Source organism: Haplochromis burtoni, unplaced genomic scaffold (genome assembly GCF_018398535.1).
Source record: "Haplochromis burtoni strain Fernald_Lab_line unplaced genomic scaffold, NCSU_Asbu1 Contig_45, whole genome shotgun sequence".
In the NCBI taxonomy this organism is placed as follows: Eukaryota; Metazoa; Chordata; class Actinopteri; order Cichliformes; family Cichlidae; genus Haplochromis; species Haplochromis burtoni.
The window spans coordinates 2,560,056-2,580,156 of record NW_024582406.1 but is presented as its reverse complement, the minus strand read 5'-3'; the positions used below and the strand labels follow the sequence as shown (position 1 = coordinate 2,580,156).

The 20,101-nt window shown below is 38.1% G+C and overlaps 1 protein-coding gene across 1 annotated transcript in view; it reads left to right on the top strand.

Annotated features, from left to right (window-relative positions):
* Positions 1-18,896, top strand: part of abat (4-aminobutyrate aminotransferase) — a 33,295-nt gene extending 14,399 nt beyond the window's left edge. The window contains exons 2-16 of the mRNA XM_005926761.3: positions 470-612; positions 2,033-2,130; positions 2,227-2,256; positions 3,668-3,785; positions 5,159-5,208; positions 6,045-6,125; positions 6,390-6,482; positions 7,409-7,471; positions 7,599-7,662; positions 9,511-9,659; positions 11,351-11,488; positions 14,219-14,386; positions 15,252-15,398; positions 16,191-16,302; positions 16,621-18,896. Of these exons, the coding sequence (XP_005926823.1) occupies positions 543-612; positions 2,033-2,130; positions 2,227-2,256; positions 3,668-3,785; positions 5,159-5,208; positions 6,045-6,125; positions 6,390-6,482; positions 7,409-7,471; positions 7,599-7,662; positions 9,511-9,659; positions 11,351-11,488; positions 14,219-14,386; positions 15,252-15,398; positions 16,191-16,302; positions 16,621-16,742 (1,503 nt within the window). The 5' untranslated portion in view covers positions 470-542 and the 3' untranslated portion in view covers positions 16,743-18,896. The remainder of the gene's footprint in view (positions 1-469; positions 613-2,032; positions 2,131-2,226; positions 2,257-3,667; positions 3,786-5,158; positions 5,209-6,044; positions 6,126-6,389; positions 6,483-7,408; positions 7,472-7,598; positions 7,663-9,510; positions 9,660-11,350; positions 11,489-14,218; positions 14,387-15,251; positions 15,399-16,190; positions 16,303-16,620) is intronic.
* The last annotated feature ends 1,205 nt before the right edge of the window (positions 18,897-20,101 follow it).

Here is a 20,101-nt window from a genome sequence, read left to right as displayed (position 1 = left end):
ATGCTTCACAGGTTTCCACAGAAGAAGCATAGTTTAGGGACAAAGGGGAATACTCACCCATCACTGGATGTGAAGTCACTGAAAAACCTAATTTTGGTTCAAAATCACAAACTATTTGAAGCCATTTGCAATTATTTTGATTGGTCATTCTCTACCCCGTGTTTGTTTTTATGTTCTGGTGATTATTAAAGTAAAGAGTTGTGGCTCTCTCTCCGTTCTTTTAGATAGGGGCTTCAAAATACCCCAGGATTTAATCCAAGATTGCATAGATATGAGACTTGCTGCTAGAAGGACTTTGTAAAAAAAACCTACACTTTTGACTCCTCTGCTGTGACAGATGCCACATTCTTGTTTATTTAATAAAGTTAATGTGCTTTTTTTTGTTTGCTTTTTTTGCACCTCTCTGCTCTCTCTGACCCCCCCTTCCCCCTTCTTCCCCTTTCCCTCTTTCTTTCCTTTGTTTTTATAGGTGACTTGGAGACGTTAGAAGCTGAGCACAGTTTTTGCCTGTCTCTCACACTTTTTGACTGTGGCTTTTTGCCATGGCAACCTCCTTGATCAGTCGTCAGCTGGCTTTTTCTCTGCAGAAAAACGTGTGGCTCAGTGCTTCAGGTAAATCTAGCACTACACCAGATCCTTGTTTTCCAGTCAGTATATAACATTCAGTAGGTAAAGATGTGTTACCAGTGTTGGAGAGTGTCTTAAAACTGTTTGGACCATTGTGTAAATTAATCTTATTCTTCCAGCCATATTAGTGCCACAGCTAATAGGCTAAGCTTTTCGACATGTGAGGAATGTATTGCTTATTTCAAAGTGACTTTAAGAATTTTCAGATGATTTTTTTTTAGTTGAAATGTCTCATCTGAAAATACAATTTTAATACCTCTCATGGGTAAAGCAGTGAAAGCAGAATAGCATTGTATAATCAGTGTAAATGTTTAAACTGAAGGAGGATGTCCTTATCAATACACATGTTTGTGCTTCTCCAAGATGAGTGACTGAGTGGTGTGTCAAAGGTCTTCTGTTCATAACCACGAAGCCAGACATACTATTGTAAATCTGAGTAACGAGTAAATTATTCACTACACATGGGACACTATTGCATTGGCAAAATCTGTCTACAGACAGCTGCCGTTATCCGATAAACTGGATTTGTGACAGGCGTCTCCATAAAGGCTGTTTTATATAGTAAAACAATGTGAAAGAGGAAGCTGTGTAGACTGTATAATATGGCTATAAATAATTAATGCATTACAACAACTGTGGATTTAAAGTTGAAGCTCTGCCCTTCAAGATGTGATTGAAGTACAGACTTATTTTGTTAATTTTAATTCCAGTCTGGTTGTGTGCAGAAGCAAAATCACAAAAAAGTGTTGCTGTTCCCAAGCGTGTGGACTAACTATACATAAATGTGTGTTTTGGAGCAACTAAATTTATCTCAAGAAAGTGTTCACCTGCAACTGCTTCATAAGCGGTCGGCATAAATGTCCAGCGGAGCACTGATATGAGCTTTAAACCTTATCTGTGCTTGTTTGATAGTAGATCAACTAACAGCCTAGTCATCCATGAGATGAGCTATTTCAGTTCACAGAACTTGTTGCTGTAACCGCTAGCTCAGTAAAGATGACCCCAAATTGTCCAGAACCAGTAAGAACTAGTTTCTGGGCTTATCTTGTTTTTCAACTGTGAGTCAGAGTTACCGGGATAGAGGACACTGTAACGGTCGGGGCAGATACTATGGATTTTGTTGTATAGTTGTTTGAGATATAACTATGGAAAAATATAAATTTCCTTATTTGCTCCCAAGCTGCCCTGAGCTTATCCAGGACAGAGGACATAGTTAGGGACAGTATTAGAGTATATTTGCCTTTAAAAAATCATAACAAAAAAGGAAAAGTTGCCAGCACTTTATTTGTTTCTATCATGGCTGGCACCACATGTAAAACACCAGGACATGACCACAAAATAAGTACCAAATATTACACCCCTCACACCCACACATTTATGAACATTTTTGTGGTTTCTCCACAAGGTTGCAGATATGTCAGCAAAGCAGCAGCAAAGACACAGGTGGAGTTTGACTACGATGGACCCTCCATGACAACTACAGTCCCTGGTCCACGATCACAAGTAATGGTGTACACACACACCACACACACACACCACACCACACACACACACACATTTATTGCAATCAAAAGCTTTTCTCTCTCTTTCTATTTCTAGGAGCTGATGAAACAACTGGGACAAATACAGGTGAGATGTGTGTGTTAGTATTTGTGGTTTCTGCTACTTACAGTTGAGCATGATTGTCTACAACAGCATAAATACAACAAGAGTACTTCTCCATTCTTTTATATATGAGTTTATTTATTTGTTTTTACTGAATGCCTTGTTTCGGTTGATACTGGTTCTGGATACTGATCTCCTACAACCGCTGGCAAAAATTATGCAGTCATCACATTTGCAAGATGTTCAGCAACTTTGTAATCTAAAAGAAATACCTGAACAAATTTCAATATGCAAAATATTTAATCATGTTCAGGCTATAACAAGCTGGCTGCTTTTGGTGGATATGCAGAAAATATTTATTGAACAAAAGTTGGCATTGGAAACTGGTGAACTGGTCTTTTTTTTGTGTGCGTGTGTTTTTTCAGGAGTTGCATATTTTTTTGGAAATTATTTCACTGATTATGTTTGTACATTAATAACTGAACATTTTTTAGTATATTGCATTTTAATAACATGATACAGTATGTAGTGACACTGAGGCAACAACTACACTCATCATTGTATGAAACTTTTCAGCATTACAAACAAAAATGTGGAACACACACACAAACCTAGACATGTTTTAGAAAGGCAGTCAGACAAACGGTGACCTCAAATGTTCAAATGGCTCATTGTATTCAGGCAAAAATAAGCAAAAACCGCATCTAAGTATGACATACAGATAGGATGTCCTACGAGAGCTCTGTCAGCTTATTCTAACATGTTTGCCTTTAAATATTAATTGATAGTAATACATATTCTCTTGAAATTGTAATACTTTTTCTCTAGCTACAATGACTATGCCATGCTTCTGTGTGTGTGTTGGTAGATTGGGTCTGTAAGTATGTTAAGTCAGTGAACTACATAAATAATTCCTGGAGCACAATATGCTGTTCCCTCTTTTTTTAGCACCATCCACTCTTAAGGTTATATGGTGCTTCTGTCGTATCTGAAGCTCAGTGATACCAGAGATGGCATTATGCAAGTGATGTCTTCATATTGTGCAGGTGTTTGTGTGTGGATTTTGATATAATTTTATTCTAATTGTTTGTATTGTAGTAACAATAAAGTTATTTATAATTTTCAAGGAAACTTTGAAGCATGCTAGAAAGACTGTTAAAAGGTTACAAATGCAGAATGAATTGAAGGCGTTATGTTTACCTTCAACATAAGACTCTTCAAGAACCATAATAGGCTGAATTTATTTTCTAAACATATGCTAAACTGTGCTGTTTTGTTAAACTGCACTGTTTTTTATAGCAAATAACTGGCTGCTTTTGTCTTTACAGACTTTTTGTTATCATATTCCAGACTCGAGAATAATTTATGAATATCTTTATACTCTTAATCGTAAGTACCATGTGAGGTTTTTAATACATAACATGTTTTTCCCCAGAATACTGGTGCCATCAACTTTTTCTGTAACTATGAGGAGAGCAAAGGGAACTACCTAGTGGATGTGGATGGGAACCGCATGCTGGATATCTACACTCAGATTTCTTCCATCCCAATTGGTTAGTACAGATATTTATGTAATAACTTCAGTTTAGATTGTTGAATTGTGAGACTTGGATGAAATCTATAATCATAACAAATGTTATTTTATATTGCATAGCTGTCATTGAAAAAGGGCAGACACTATGGTTTGATAATAAATGGTTTCACCCAACCATGAGCCATGAGTGAAAGACGTTTTTGAATTTTAATTTATATTGTCTGAAAAATGGCCAAAAAAATCACAAATTCTACCAGGCTATGTTAACTCAGTGTAAAGTGCAATGGTTTTGTACTTAAGACAAGTTAGTATGAAAAACATAATTTGCATATAAGACCTCAGTTTGTACTCTTTCTGTGTGTGTGTGTGTGTGTGTGTGTGTGTGTGTGTGTGTGTGTGTGTGTGTGTGTGTAAAGGAGTCTACCTTAACATCCATCAGGAAAAACTATATGTAGCTGGCTGTGTAGATCAGCGGTCCCCAACCTTTTTTGCGCCACGGACCGGTTTATGCCCGACAATATTTTCATGGACCGGCCTTTAAGGTGTTGTGGATAAATACAACAAAATAAAACTAGTACCGGTACCGAAAAAAAGAAAATTTATTCATAACACACGTGAAAAGACCCAGGAAAACCGAGTAAACGATAAAAACGATAACAAAATAACGCTGAAAACCGATAAAAACCCTGAAAACTATACATTTCACACCTGAGCCTCAACTCTCGCGGCCCAGTACCAAACGAGTCACGGACCGGTACCGGTCCGAGGCCCGGGGGTTGGGGACCGCTGGTGTAGATGAATGGCTGCATGCTTAAAATGTATTTTCATTATTAATTTTTCTAATGTTATGAAATTTTTTTGTGTCATAATTTATGATTTCAAATGTTTTTCCATTTCATCCAGTGAACTCAAGTCTAAAAAGCAATGGGGACTACTGTGTCTCATCTGTACTCTATATCTGTTTTTCAATTGAAAACTGGTTTTAAAGGCAGTATTACATATATGGCAAGAGTCTTGTTGGTGCAAACAAGGAGCTTAACAGACAAATACTGATTAACTATCATGATGTTGCTTTTTTATTTTTTAAAGCAAGGCAAATCATAGATAACTATGGTGTTTACTGGTTCTTTTGATACAATTGGATCAATTACATATGTGGTCACTTTGCTGCCATTAGACTTGTTGTACTGTATTACTGTTGGAGTCAATTTTGATACACTGAGCTACTTTGCATTTCCACTGTGGTTTGTCCAACGGAACAGGGATATACGTAGTTTACTTGTATGCTTTCCAATAAAACTAATAATACTTATTTTAATAGCATACTTGAAGGAAATGGTGTATGCAATGCACCTTCCTTTGTAAAACCACTCCTGTTGTGTGCTCCTATAGGCTACAACCACCCTGCTCTCCTCAAAGTGATGACCAATCCAAACAATTTGGTAAGTTCGTTTCTTTTATCAGGAAAAATAAAGATATGGAGCAGATGGCATTGCAGTGAATGATTAAGTATACAGTAGTCAAAGAAATTGCATTCTGTGTTTTATACAGACAATTGTGATTTCCATTAGAGCAGTTTAGGGTAAATTATGCTAAGCTACCACAGTTCTGACATCATACAGCAGTTACAATCTTTCCTCACAATGCCACTGTGTGTAAGCAAGCTGGACAATGATCATATGATGATTTTTTTGGTGTAGAATCATCATCCATGATCTCAAGCACAGTTACCTCCATAGAACTCATAGATCACAATTTTAGCTAAGCATATGGTTATATAGATAGAATAACCTGTGTTGGGATTAAATAATTTGCAGTGCCTCAATAATGCTATGCTTTTTTTTTTATTAATAAGTGTTAGAAAGCAAAGCAAACAAAAAACAGAATGAGATTTGAATCATGGTCCTTTAGCCCTGAGTTGAATTGTTGTCTAATGCCTTTATTTTTCAGTGCTGTGTCCACTTAATACTACACTATATGTTTTTTGTTTTATTGTAAATATTCTGACTGGAACATGAAAGTGACACCTCCAACATATGTGTCCACTGAGTGTTTTCATCATTCTTATGTCTAATGTTGAGCTTCCTGTATGTTCTCAGAGGAGAAGTGAGGTGTAAAACAACAAATGATTTTTAAAGTGAATGTAAATTCTAATATTTGTTTTGGTTTGGGATTTAACAAGTAGGACATATATGTAAGTACATGTAACATCCTTTTGAAACAGTCTGAACAAGACTCTGCGTATTTGCATGTACTAGATATTTTTGTCTTTCTTCAGAGTACATTTGTGAATCGGCCAGCCTTGGGAATCCTGCCACCTGAGAACTTTCCAGACAAAATCACCGAAAGTCTTCTCTCAGTGAGAAACACACAAAAACTGAGTTTGTCTTTTTATACCCAAATTTGAGCTATCACACTAAAAAATTTTCTGCTTTTCTTTGTAAAACAGTACATTTTAAAATTCATGGATAGCAACTATCTAACACACATTTAGAATTTAAATTTGTGTACAGGTTGTTCTTACATTCTAGTTTTCATGTAACTCCATAATGTATTATTTGCCTTTATTGCTATTTCTGCAGATAATGCTAGCTCCTTGTACTCCTACTTTGCTTTCTGTCAGGTGGCACCTAGTGGAATGACTCGTGTTCAGACAATGTCCTGTGGTGCTTGCTCCAATGAAAATGCTTACAAAGCTATTTTTATCTGGTATAGGGTAAGTGAGTACAAATTTGATTTAATTTGTTAACACCATGTTAAATTATATCTGGTGACCACATGGTATGGGGGGTGTTAGTGCTCATAGCATGGGTAACATCTGTGAAGGCACAATTAATGCTGAAAGGTACAACATATGCTGCCATCCAAGCCGGGCAATCCCTGCTTATTTCAGCAGAACAATGCACAGCCACATTCTGCATGTGTTACGACTGCGTGGCTTTGTAGTAAAAGAGTCAGGTACTAGAGTGGCCTGCCTACAGTCCAGACCCGTCTCCCATTGAACATGTGTGGCGCATTATGAAGTGCAAAATATGACGATGGAGACCCCGGACTGTTGAGCAACTGAAGTTGTACATGAACCAAGAATGGGAAAGAATTCCACCTACACAGCTTTAACAATTAGTGTCCTCAGTTCTTATTGACGCTTATTGAGTGTTGTTAAAAGAAAAGGTGATATAACCCAGTGGTAAACATGTCCAAGCTTTATTGGAACATGTTGCAGGTATCAAATTCAAAATGAGTGAATTTGATACCTTTTATTTATTAGTTTGAAATTTGGATATCTTTTCTTTGTAGTGTATTCAATTGAATATCGGTAAAAAAGGAATGCAAATCATTTTATTCTGTTTTTATTTACATGTTACACAACATCCCAACTTCATTGGAATTGGGTTTGTAGTAATGTTCTGTGATGTTCTATTATCAGTAATATTATTTTATCGTAACACTATAACAGACAACTGAATCCAAATCTCGGACAAAAACACAAAATCTAAAGCAAACAAAAGGTCACCACAGGAGATAGCTGTCCTTAAAAAGACGGTAGTGTAGAAAATGTCTTGTATTGAGTAGGAAAAAAAATGTAAACCAACAAGTTGGAATTAAAATGAATTTAGTCTCTGTGGTTGTTCTTTTACTTAGAACAAAGAACGAGGCCCAAACACACCAACTAATGAAGAACTGAACACCTCCATGATCAACCAGGTCTCACTATTCATTAAGTTATTCACCACTTTCCTGCCATATTGGACTCAATATTTGCTTCTTATTTCTTGATGTTTGTCTTTTCTCTTGCTTAGTGTCATTGAATCCTTATGTCTTTTGATCTCAGGCACCAGGTTGTCCAGAACTCAGTATTTTATCTTTCATGGGAGGTTTCCATGGAAGAACATTAGGTATGTTAAATACTGTATACATTTTTGCTACTGTTAGAACAACAGCACCTGTCATAAAACAATTAGTGGTATTTATTGAACAAATAACAAACTGAATTCATGTTTTTATACCCAAATTTGAGCTGGTACACTACAACTGTTTTATTGTAAAACAGTTCATGGATAATAATACACTGGCACATTATAAATACTTTTTCATCTGAGGGATTGGAAACGGTCCAGGCAGATTGCTCAGTGATGCAAAACAACCCAGCTGTTATCATACAAAAGCCTGTGCTATAAAAATAGAAATTTGATTAATAACACCTCAAACATGTAAAAATTGAAAGCTCAAGGGTCCACATGTAGCATTTTTATAGCTTTTCACAGATACACAAGCATTGTATGTATTTAATCCTGTATGATGTCAGTTTGAAACTTTAGACTCAAGTCAGTGTGCTCTTTGTACAACTGGGGAAATCATTATTTGATTTTTGCCTGAATTTGTAAGTTTGCTCATTTAAAAAGAAATTAATCTCTAATTGTATGGTAGTTTCATTTTAATGAAGAGCGACAGATTATCAACCAGAAATCCAGAAAAATGAATTACATAAAAGTTGTAAACTTATTTGCATGTCATTAAGTAAGTAATGATACATAAAAATACAGATCGCTACACAAAACACAACGTATTACTTGGTGGAGAAACCTTTTTTGGTTAGTACTTTACTTCTTGTAGTTCACTGGATTTGCACACATTTCAGAAAGGATTTTTGCACTCCTCTTTGGCTGCTGCTTAGCAAATTGAAGCTTCAGCTTCCCCCAGAGATTTTCTACTGAGGTCTGGAGACTAGCTAGGCCACTCTTTGACCTTTACCTGCTTCTTCCTTAGTCCCTTCTATGTTCCATTGGTGCTATGCTTTAGGACATTGTCTCGCTGGAAGATCTACGAGCCCTCTTCAGTGTTCTGGCTTAGAGAAGGAGCTTCTCTTCCAAGATTTTTTGGGACATGATAACGTTCATTGTCCTCTCAAAGCAGTGAAGTGTCCTTAGCAGACAAACAGCCCTGACACATAGTATTTCCACCATAATGTTCTTTGGGTAATCCTCAGCATTCTTCTTTCTCCTTATTCCAGTTTGAATGTGGCTTCGTCTGACAAAAGCACACAAGCCTTCTCTGAATCATTTAGATTTTCGCTGTAGACAGGCCAGTTGCTAAAGCAGGGAAACTTTACAAGCACCACATGATTTTAATCCTTTATAGCTTACTGTGTTACACCTTTACCATGATCATGCTCTCCCCGTGAGGTGCATGCAAGATCTAATGTGGAGCTTCAGACTGAGGGCGACTATTTTCTATTTCTTCTGTTTTGGAATAATTGCACCAACAGTTGTCACCTTCTCACTAAGCTTCTTGTTGATGGTCTTGTAACCCATTCCAGCCTTGGGGAAGTCTACAATCCTTCCCCACCGGAGGAGGTTTGAATGGAACAAACTGAGTCTATAGACCGGTGAACACATAGCAAGTGAATATTAGGAGTATGTATAATTGATTGATTAATTGTCTGCCAGATTTCAGTCAGTCTCTGGGAACCAGAATTCTGGCTGCGTTGTAGGAGATCAAATACTTTCAGTCAATGACGTGCAAATTTATTCATTTTATTTAATGTGTTTTTCTGGATTTTTGGTTGCTATTCTTTGTCTATTAAAATGATACTGTTAGAGATTGTTAATTTTTTCGTAAGTGAGCAAACTTGCAAATTTCCCAGTGGATGATGGCAATCATTAGACTTTTTGGAAAGATAAAACCAAAAGGCATATTCTAACTTTGTGGATTTGTTACTAATTCATTGCTGTTGCCTTGTTAAGGTTGTTTGGCAACAACACACTCCAAAGCGATCCACAAACTGGACATTCCATCATTTGATTGGCCTGTTGCCCCATTCCCCAGACTACAGTACCCACTGGATGAGTTTACCAGAGAGAACGCTGAGGAAGAGGCTCGTTGTTTGGAGGAGGTAGGCTGTATGTATACACAGAAAAGATACTATATGAGTATATGTGAACAACCATAAGGTACAGACCAAAATGTCATCACAGGAAGCAAAATGGTTTTTTTTTAAAAATATATAACAGTTTTGATTTGAGTTGAAGGTTTTTAACCTATCAGCAGAACTAGTATCTGCTCCGTTGTGCAAGGTGGAATGGTAAATGGCCTGTATTTATATAGCGCTTTACTAGTCCCTAAGCACCCCAAAGCGCTTTACACACGAAGTTACCACCCATTCACGCAGACATTCACACACTGGTGATGGCAAGCTACATTGTAGCTACATTGTAGCTCTGACAGAGGCAAGGCTGCCGGACACTAGCACCACCGGGCCCTCTGACCACCACCAGTAGGCAACGGGTGAAGTGTCTCACCCAAGGACACAACGACCGAGACTGTACAAGCCGGGGCTCGAACCAGCAACCTTCCGATTACAAGGCGAACTCCCAACTCTTGAGCCACGATCACCCCTAGGTGGAACAGGACGAGCACTGCCAGAGCCCTAGGTATACTTGGTGCAGAGTCCTAGGTTTCTTCTGGTACATAACAATGTCCGGCCTCATGTGGCAAGAGTATGCAGGCAACTGCTGGAGAATGAAGGAGTTGATACCAGTGAATGCCCCCCATGCTATGTTTCAGTCCATTCGACACCACCAGGTTGCATCTCAGACTTGCCCAAATCCAAATCTGGAAGAAGGTCCTCCAGGACACCATGCATCATCTCATTGGGGGCCATAAAAATACAGAGTATCATTTTGATACTGCAATAACACATTAGCTAGTCCATGAAATTATTAATTTTGAGGATGATTTTTATTTTAGATGTGATGAGATCTCATGTGTTTTGAATTTGTTCTTTTCATTTTTTCATTTTTTGAGATTTTATTTTTGAAGTTTAAGTAATTGTTGTTTTTTCATGACATTACACATATTGCAGTTTACATTACAGTAAAACTGAAAATAAAATTGATCACATTATATTGGCACCTGTCAAAACATGGGGTATAATGAGAAAAAAGACTGTCTTTTGGGTATGCAGTGGTTAGTACCTACTACAAATGGTCCAACAAAAGGCAACTGGTCAACCGGTGCTAGGGCCATACAGTATTTGTCGCATGCTCAATTATGCGGGTAGAAAGCATTAGAAAACAGCGTAAGCTCCTGCATATGGCTCTACATAGAAGCACACTGTTCTGAGTTTCAGTGAAGATGCTGTACACTGTATGCTGAAAAACTAGTATGATCAACCAATTCCCAACTTCAGGTGTGATAACTGATATCACAGGACAAATTGACATCTGGCTTATCGGAGAATTAAGAAAGCGGAACCAGCTGCTCTCCTATAGCCCAGCATGAGTAGAGAACTCTTTTTTTCCTCTTGTACTTTCCCATTGTAGTGTACATTTCAGTGGTTTTTCTGTAATGCAACCATTCTCTGACTTGTATCCCCATGTGATGTCTGTGTTGTGTGTGTAAGGTCGGGGGGCGGGTTCATTCCACTGCAGGGCAACCTGCCACTGCATGTGGCGAATAAAATTTGAACTTGAACTTGAACTTTAATGTTGCTTTAATGTTATGAATGACTGATTTAAGTTATATCACTTTGACAAAAAAGTGCCATGTTGTGTGTGATGTTGGAATTCTTGTGTGCAACTCAAGGTGGAAGATTTGATTGTGAAGTGGAGACAGAAGGGAAAACCTGTAGCGGGAATGGTAATTGAACCGATTCAGGCCGAAGGCGGCGATAACCACGCCTCGCCAGACTTCTTCCGAAGACTGCGCAATATTGCACGCAAGGTAAGACACTAGCTTTAAAGACAGACTGGTTTGTATGTGGGAGTTAATCATAATAAAAAAAAATTGGGGGCTTTTTTTCTAGACTTACAGTGTTTTAATGTTGCTAAAATATTTTTAAAGATATGTATAGATCCATGGGAATCATAAAGGGGTGCAGGAAGAGCAGGAACTGAAAATGGTCTCAAAAATATGTATACAGTTTCTTTGATAATGTTGTGGAAAGGGCCCACATGAGAAACTGGGACCGTTTGGAGGGCTGCACCAATAAGCTGAATTTAATATTCTGCTCAATATTAATGTGATATATTTATACACTGCTACTGGGAAGAGGAGATGATACAATTAAAAATGCAATGTTGGTGTTGTTATTATACAACACCAAGATTTGATTCCATTTTAACTAACATTCCCCAAAACAATTGTGAATAAAGGTGATCATCACCAAGGGAGGATCTGTATCTGGATTTGTTCAACTTCATTACCCACAGTGTTTGTTTTGTTTTGGAGTTTAGTTTGTACATTTGTTCCAGTCACATCAACAGCAATAGCTGCAGTACAGTGGGGCAAAAAAGTATTTAGTCAGCCACCGATTGTGCAAGTTCCCCCACTTAAAATGATGACAGAGGTCAGTAATTTGCACCAGAGGTACACTTCAACTGTGAGAGACAGAATGTGAAAAAAAAATCCATGAATCCACATGGTAGGATTTGTAAAGAATTTATTCGTAAATTAGGGTGGAAAATAAGTATTTGGTCACCTCAAACAAGGAAAATCTCTGGCTCTCACAGACCTGTAACGTCTTCTGTAAGAAGCTTTTCTGTCCCCCACTCGTTACCTGTATGAATGGCACCTGTTTGAACTCATCATCTGTATAAAAGACACCTGTCCACAGCCTCAAACAGTCAGACTCCAAACTCCGCCATGGCCAAGACCAAAGAGCTTTCGAAGGACACCAGGAAAAGTATTGTAGACCTGCACCAGACTGGGAAGAGTGAATCTACAATAGGCAAGCAGCTTGGTGTGAAAAAATCAACTGTGGGAGCAATCATCAGAAAATGGAAGACATACAAGACCACTGATAATCTCCCTCGATCTGGGGCTCCACGCAAGATCTCATCCCGTGGGGTCAAAATGATCATGAGAACGGTGAGCAAAGATCCCAGAACCACACGGGGGGACCTGGTGAATGACCTGCAGAGAGCTGGGACCAAAGTAACAAAGGTCACCATCAGTAACACACTACAACGGCAGGGAATCAAATCCCGCAGTGCCAGACGTGTTCCGCTGCTGAAGCCAGTGCATGTCCAGGCCCGTCTGAAGTTTGCCAGAGAGCACATGGATGATACAGCAGAGGATTGGGAGAATGTCATGTGGTCAGATGAAACCAAAGTAGAACTTTTTGGTATAAACTCAACTCGTCGTGTTTGGAGGAAGAAGAATACTGAGTTGCATCCCAAGAACACCATACCTACTGTGAAGCATGGGGGTGGAAACATCATGCTATGGGGCTGTTTTTCTGCCAAGGGGACAGGACGACTGATCCGTGTTAAGGACAGAATGAATGGGGCCATGTATCGTGAGATTTTGAGCCAAAACCTCCTTCCATCAGTGAGAACTTTGAAGATGAAACGAGGCTGGGTCTTCCAACATGACAATGATCCAAAACACACCGCCCGGGCAACAAAGGAGTGGCTCCGTAAGAAGCATTTGAAAGTCCTGGAGTGGCCTAGCCAGTCTCCAGACCTCAACCCCATAGAAAATCTGTGGCGGGAGTTGAAAGTCCGTGTTGCTCGGCGACAGCCCCAAAACATCACTGCTCTCGAGAAGATCTGCATGGAGGAATGGGCCAAAATACCAGCTACTGTGTGTGCAAACCTGGTAAAGACCTATAGTAAACGTTTGACCTCTGTTATTGCCAACAAAGGTTATGTTACAAAGTATTGAGTTGTATTTTTGTTATTGACCAAATACTTATTTTCCACCCTGATTTACGAATAAATTCTTTACAAATCCTACCATGTGGATTCATGGATTTTTTTTTTCACATTCTGTCTCTCACAGTTGAAGTGTACCTCTGGTGCAAATTACTGACCTCTGTCATCATTTTAGGTGGGGGAACTTGCACAATCGGTGGCTGACTAAATACTTTTTTGCTCCACTGTATCTGCCTTCCATTCTGTATCTGAAGTCACTGGAATGTCCTTGCCTTTCTTTACACAATTTCTGCTCTCAGGTCCTACACTGTAGCCTCTGTCATAGCAGTCAGTAAGTTGCAAAGTGCGACAAACTGTGTGACTGAGTGCTCATGCCCTTATGAAATTATCCATTTTACTTACATACCAAAAACATGGTTAATTTTCAGCACTGACCAACACAACACATCCTTATGCACAATACAATGCAAAATAACAATTTAGGTTCAGGGTTTATTTTAGTCACTTTATCTTGGATCTGCTTTAAAGGTCCAACATTTTTCCCTGTTGTGTCAGCCTGTCCTATTTCACCCTGTCCAAGCATGCAGTTACCTCTGTGATTAAAGCATTCCCTGTCATGGTCTTTTTCATTGAACCCTTGTTAATCCACGTACAGAGAGTGGTAACTGAGCTGTGTCTCGGACATCACAGCTCTCATCCAGAACCAAGGAGAAAAAGTCAAAATTGTCTGCTTTGGAGTTCAGAGATTCAAAATTTCTGGCAGAGTTATACTGAGTATATTTGCTTCCCCCCTCAGCATGGCTGTGCTTTTCATGTGGATGAGGTCCAGACTGGTGGCGGAGGCACAGGAAAGTTTTGGGCCCATGAGCACTGGGGTATGGACGACCCTGCTGACGTTGTCTCTTTCAGCAAGAAGCTTCTGAGTGGGGGTTACTACCACAAGGATGAATTACAGGCAGACAAGGTTTGACATTTTTATGTCTGTTTTTCTACAATAATTTTAAATTCCAACTTATTTATTTTTTGTAAGTTCTACATTACATTAGTTTTGTAATGGGCTCAGGAGGAATAGCAGGTCATCTACTAATCGACAGGTTGGTGGTTCAATCCCCGGATGCTCCTGTCTGCATGCCAAATACCCTTGGGCATTAATTCCAACCCCAAGTTGCTCTCCTGGACTATACATGTGAATTTTAGATAGAAAGAACTTGCATAGAAAAAGCATAGAAATAAGTGCCTATGTGATTAGATGAATGAGACTTTTAGTGCTCAGGCAGAGGAGAAAAGCACCACATAAGATTTAGAATCAGCTAACCAATAAAAGTTAGCTTAGTTTTAAAGGAAATGAGTTTAAACATTTTAGTGTGGGAGTGGCTTCCTGCAGAGGTGGAAATAGAAGAGGCACCACATCCTGCAATATTACATGTCACAGTTAAAAGATTCTGTCTCACAAAAAAGCAGTTGTGAAAGTCTGTTGCTGTTATTCTTCATAATATTAATAGTTTTTATAACTTTAATAATAGGAATATCATTTCAATTTTACAAATTGAATGTTTATCTGAATGATTTGGCAGTCAGTTTTGGTGTGTTGTGGCACAATTCTTTTCTGGTAGTTTTCATCTTTGTTGCCATGATGCAGACACATAAATGTTTCTACACTGATATACAGCCTGTCGAGAATGCTGGTGCCTCACAGGGGTTCCTGCCCAGTGTCAGCTGAAACAGGAATCAGCCCCCTTCCCTACCCATTTTGATAAGTTTTAGCTGTTCTTTTTATTTTAGGTTTTTACTACCCAGTATCCAGTGTTTTGTTCTTGTGCTTTCCGCAGCCCTACCGCATCTTTAACACATGGATGGGTGACCCGTCAAAGAACTTGTTCCTTTCTGAGGTTCTCAATGTGATTCGGAGAGAAAATCTTCTGGAGGAAGTGACCCGCTCTGGCAAAGCTTTGCTGAATGGCCTCTATGAGCTACAGGTACTCTTGTTTTTTTTTTTTAATTAACTTGGTCCAAACTTGTGGCCGTTCATGTTTGAAAACCTGCCTTAACTAAAACTGTCCGTGGAGCAGAATTACAACAAAATTCCTCCACACCGACTTGAAAAACCCAGTTAACATTTGACTGTCACGGGTAGCACAACTAATTGTTAGGTTCATGGGGCTGTTACTTTCACATGGATTTGGATAGATTTCTTTTAAAGCTTTTTTTTTCTCTTAATAAATAAAATAAGCATTTAAAAGCTGTGTGGCAGGGCGTGGCTTGCGATGCCGCGCAGGTGAGTCCACCTCACCTGCGCAGCATCGCAATCATACCTACAATCATACCTTGCTAGTTTCAAAATCTGTACCGGGTCCTGTATTTGTGGTTCTTGTCGTTTGTGTGTGCCTGCGAGCTGCAAAGCTGCGGCCGATTGTGTACGGCAACCGTAGTAATAATAAAATGCTGAAAAACATGGAAACGTGGTTGCGCTGTGCCTCTTATCGGCCACAAACTGTATTTTGTATTTACTCATGTTGTCTTTTTCTAATACAAAAATTTGTTTGATCTGAAACATGTAAGTGTGAGAGACAGAGAATGGAGGCAGTAGCATTTAAAAAAAATATTATTAGCTTTTAAGTTTCAAGTTAGTACATCGCTTCAAAATTCTTTGGTTGTTAATCATTGACCTGAATATTTTTGCTGATTTTTAAGCTTACCAACTGAGCGTAATGCTGCATTTGAATGCTTTGAATGGTCGTGATCATAAATTACGTGGCTTTTTTCCGCAGGCTCAGTACCCCAGCATACTGAGTCGAGCCCGAGGACAGGGGACGTTCTGTGCCATTGATGCCTGTGATGATGCCACACGTGACAGGATCATGCTCAAGGCCAGAGACAAAGGTATAAAGCATATGGTGTTTTTCTTTTTTATGATGGCTCCTTTGGTTCAGTTTTGCACTCATGGAGATCATGGAAGGCAAGTTTATGATATTTGCAAAACTAGACAATAATGAGGATAATCCTTTGGCTTAGCAAAGCCAAAGGAGTAAAGAAATTTACGATGTTGTCATTTCTGTTAGTAGTAACCTTAACTTATTTTTAATATAGCTGAAACTAATCAGCGAAGTCATCAAAGGAATCATATTTGAAAGTGCTAGATATCTGTCTGATATCTCTGTAAAAAACAATTATTGTTGTTCCATTTTGTTTCGTTGGCAGGCGTCCTCCTTGGGGGCTGTGGGGATCGCACAATCAGATTCCGCCCAGCTCTGGTTTTCAAGGAGTATCATGTGAACCTCTTCCTCAATATTTTTAATGATGTGTTGGCGCAGCACAAATAGATCCTTTCCAAAATCCTTCTAAAAATATACAATCCTGTGTTAAATCAGAATGGGGGAAAACGTAACTCTGGACAGTTTAAGAAAAGAGAAGCACAATCTAAACAAAATAAAATTCAACTAGCCCTGAGCTACAGCTAAAAGAAGGCTAGTTGTAGTAAATGCAAATTTTGTAGAATGTTCATGTTTCTGAAAATTAAATCTGTTAAAATAAGCCTAGAATCTTTTTAAATAAAGATTCATTTCTGTTCATGTACATGTATTCAAGTCTGGTTGAAGTTACTTTTTCCTGGAAAACAACTACTTAAAGAAAACAGTTAAACAATTTGTCTTTGCACAGAAATGTTGGCCATTCTGCTCTGGAGATGATGAGACATCACGCAGCTGTATTTTCCAAAATCTCGCCATTATAACTTATACTGAAGTATTTCATTTCACATTCACATAAAAAAGTGTTGGTTTTTACGTCAAATTAAAGTGCTCTCTAAAGCTAACGTTAGTTGTTTTTTGTGGCACTGTTCTGCTTAATTTCTGGAATCGGGAAACATAAAGTTTGCTTTATTCTTAATCTGGCCTAAAAACACTCTTGTTTTGAATATTACCAGGGAAAATATCCCTAATATGTAAAACATTAAACCTTTTTACATTTATGAATTGAGATATATGAGATTCATAAGTACGACTGCACATGTGGTTGTAATTCTGTAACAATTACTATAGCAATAAACCCAATAAATGTCTTAACTCCTAATGAACTTTAGTTGTTGACTCATAGTGTTGCATAAAGCTGCTTTTAGTGCTCAAATGCAAGAGTCGCCTCACTGCATACATTCATCCTGCCACGCACCTATCCTGGATACAGAGTACAGTGTCAGTGCTGACTCTCTGTATGAACACAATCCATCTAAACTGTCCGTTAAAACTGTCCATAATGTTATGACTATTGTGTTGCTCTTAATAGTAATAAACTTGAAATGATGTAGCCAAGAAAATGTGACTCTTAAATAGACCATGAAAATGTCATAGATAATTTAGTGCCTGCATGTTATTTCAGTGTAACATTTTTTATGCCCTCTGCTCAAATGAGAGCCTTGGTAACACCATTTACTTTACTCTTAAAGAAAAAGAGCTTTATTGTTGCTGCCTGACATTTTATGGAAATATAGTTACATTTTGTTTTCAAGACTCTCTTGTTTTTGATTTCATTTAAATCTTTTTATTTGTGACATTAGGGTGTACTTTGCTTTACTCTGTGTCATCTGGGATAGGCTCGAGACCGATGTCATCCTATTTGGGTTTTAAGTACATTACACTTTGCATAAAACCATTTCTGAGTCTGACACATGACAAACAAGGTAATGTGCTCACAGTCATTGATTCAAAATGACATATTAAAAAGTTAAAGCATAAACACTTTAGCAAATACTAAACCCGTACAATCATTATGCTACTATCTACACTGTTTACACATAGAACGAAACAGACCCAAGTAAAAGTTTACTGTAGCTAGATAAGCTATTTTTTTAAGGGGGAGTTGAACTTAACGCACAGGTCTATTACAGAGGGTGGTCAAAAGCACACATTAGTTTCAATGTGAAGCTGAAATAAATTACCAAATAACTTTAAAGCTGAAATTCTTTTGACATATTTGGCATTTTAATTTTTTAAAGTCTGCTTCTGTAGAACGTTCTCAGTAGTAGCAAATGTTCCATGCAGCTTTTAGGCAAGTGTTAGGAATGTGATTCATGTCTTTTCTAATTATGTCTTTATTGTTTACCTATTAGAACGAAATACAAATAAACAATATTTCTTCTCCTTTTTTACATTTACGTTGCATAAATTTTACCCCTCTTAATGTAGTGAATTAAAAAACAGTTCACAGGGTCAGATCATCATCCTACACTTAATACTGAACATACATGAAGGTTGGGTTGTAGGGTGTCTCCTAATATGATGGTGATTTAGATAATGGTGCCTGTCTTCTTGTTGTCAGGCATTATATGGAGGATCTGTGATAATCTTAAAAAAAAACCCATTTACACTAAATACTTGCACTTGTGATTTAATATTGATGGTCATTGATGTAATTATTATAGATTGTTGTCTATAAAATATTCTGTCCATGTACTGTGATTAATAAAGTTTTGAGAAACTTGAGTTTTTGTTTCTGTTGAAAGGTTTTTGACCTAATAAAAATCATAGAACTGTAAATGGACTGATAGGTTATGGTATTCAGCTAGGTGTCATTCAAATCTGAAAAAACAAACGAAGAAAAAAAAAAGTGCCCCTCAGAATTTTTTTTCATTTTAAATGTGCAAAAACTTTTAAAAGGGAACTCACAGCTTAAATATGCCACCAGCTCCAAAAATAATAATCATTTAAGGCTGAATTATACTAAATACTTAAAGTTTTATTTAACTGTGTTATATACGCTATGACACTAATCCTATATTACACTGAATTTCTGTACTCAATATATACTAACAAAGTGCTATCATTTAAGGTGTCATATTTTATTTTCTACAGGTGAAACTCGGAAAAATTACAATATCATGCAAACGTTCATTTATTTCAGTAATTCGACTTAAAAGGTGAAAGTATTATAATTGTTATAGTCTTGGTGGTTATGGCTTACAGCTTATGAAATCCCCAAATTCAAAAGCTCAGAAAATTACATGAAATCAATAAAACAAGAATTTTAAATAGAGAAATGTCGGACCTCTGAAAAGTATAATCATGCATATGTTTGGGTCCCTTTTGCATGAATTACTGCCTCAGTGCGGCATGGCATGGACGCTCTCAGCCTGTGGCACTGCTGACGTGTTATGTGAGCAGCCTTCAGCTCTTCTGCATTGTTCGGTCTCATGTCTCTCATCGTTCTCTTGGCAATGCGCCATAAATTCTCTGTGGGGTTCAGATTAGACGAGTTTGCTGGCCAATAAGCATCGTAATCCCATGGTCATTGAACCAGGTTTTGGTACTTCTGGTAGTGTGGGCAGGTGCCAAGTCCTGCTGGGAAATGAAGTCAGCATCTCCATAAAGCTCGTCTGCAGAAGGAAGCATGAAGTGCTCCAAAATGTCCGGGTACATGGCTGCGTTTACTCTGGACTTAAAAGCACACTATCACTCACTGTGTGTTAATAGACCTCTCTGCATTGAATCATACTTGTTATTAGTTTCTGGCTCTCTTCCGTAGCATGTCTTCTATTCTGTCACCCCAACCGGTCGCAGCAGATGGAGTTTTTCCTTCCCACTGTCCACAAAGTGCTTGCTCATAGAGGGTCATATGATTGTTGGGTTTTTCTCTGTATGTATTATTGTAGGGTCTTTCTTACAATATAAAGCGCCTTGAGGCGACTGTT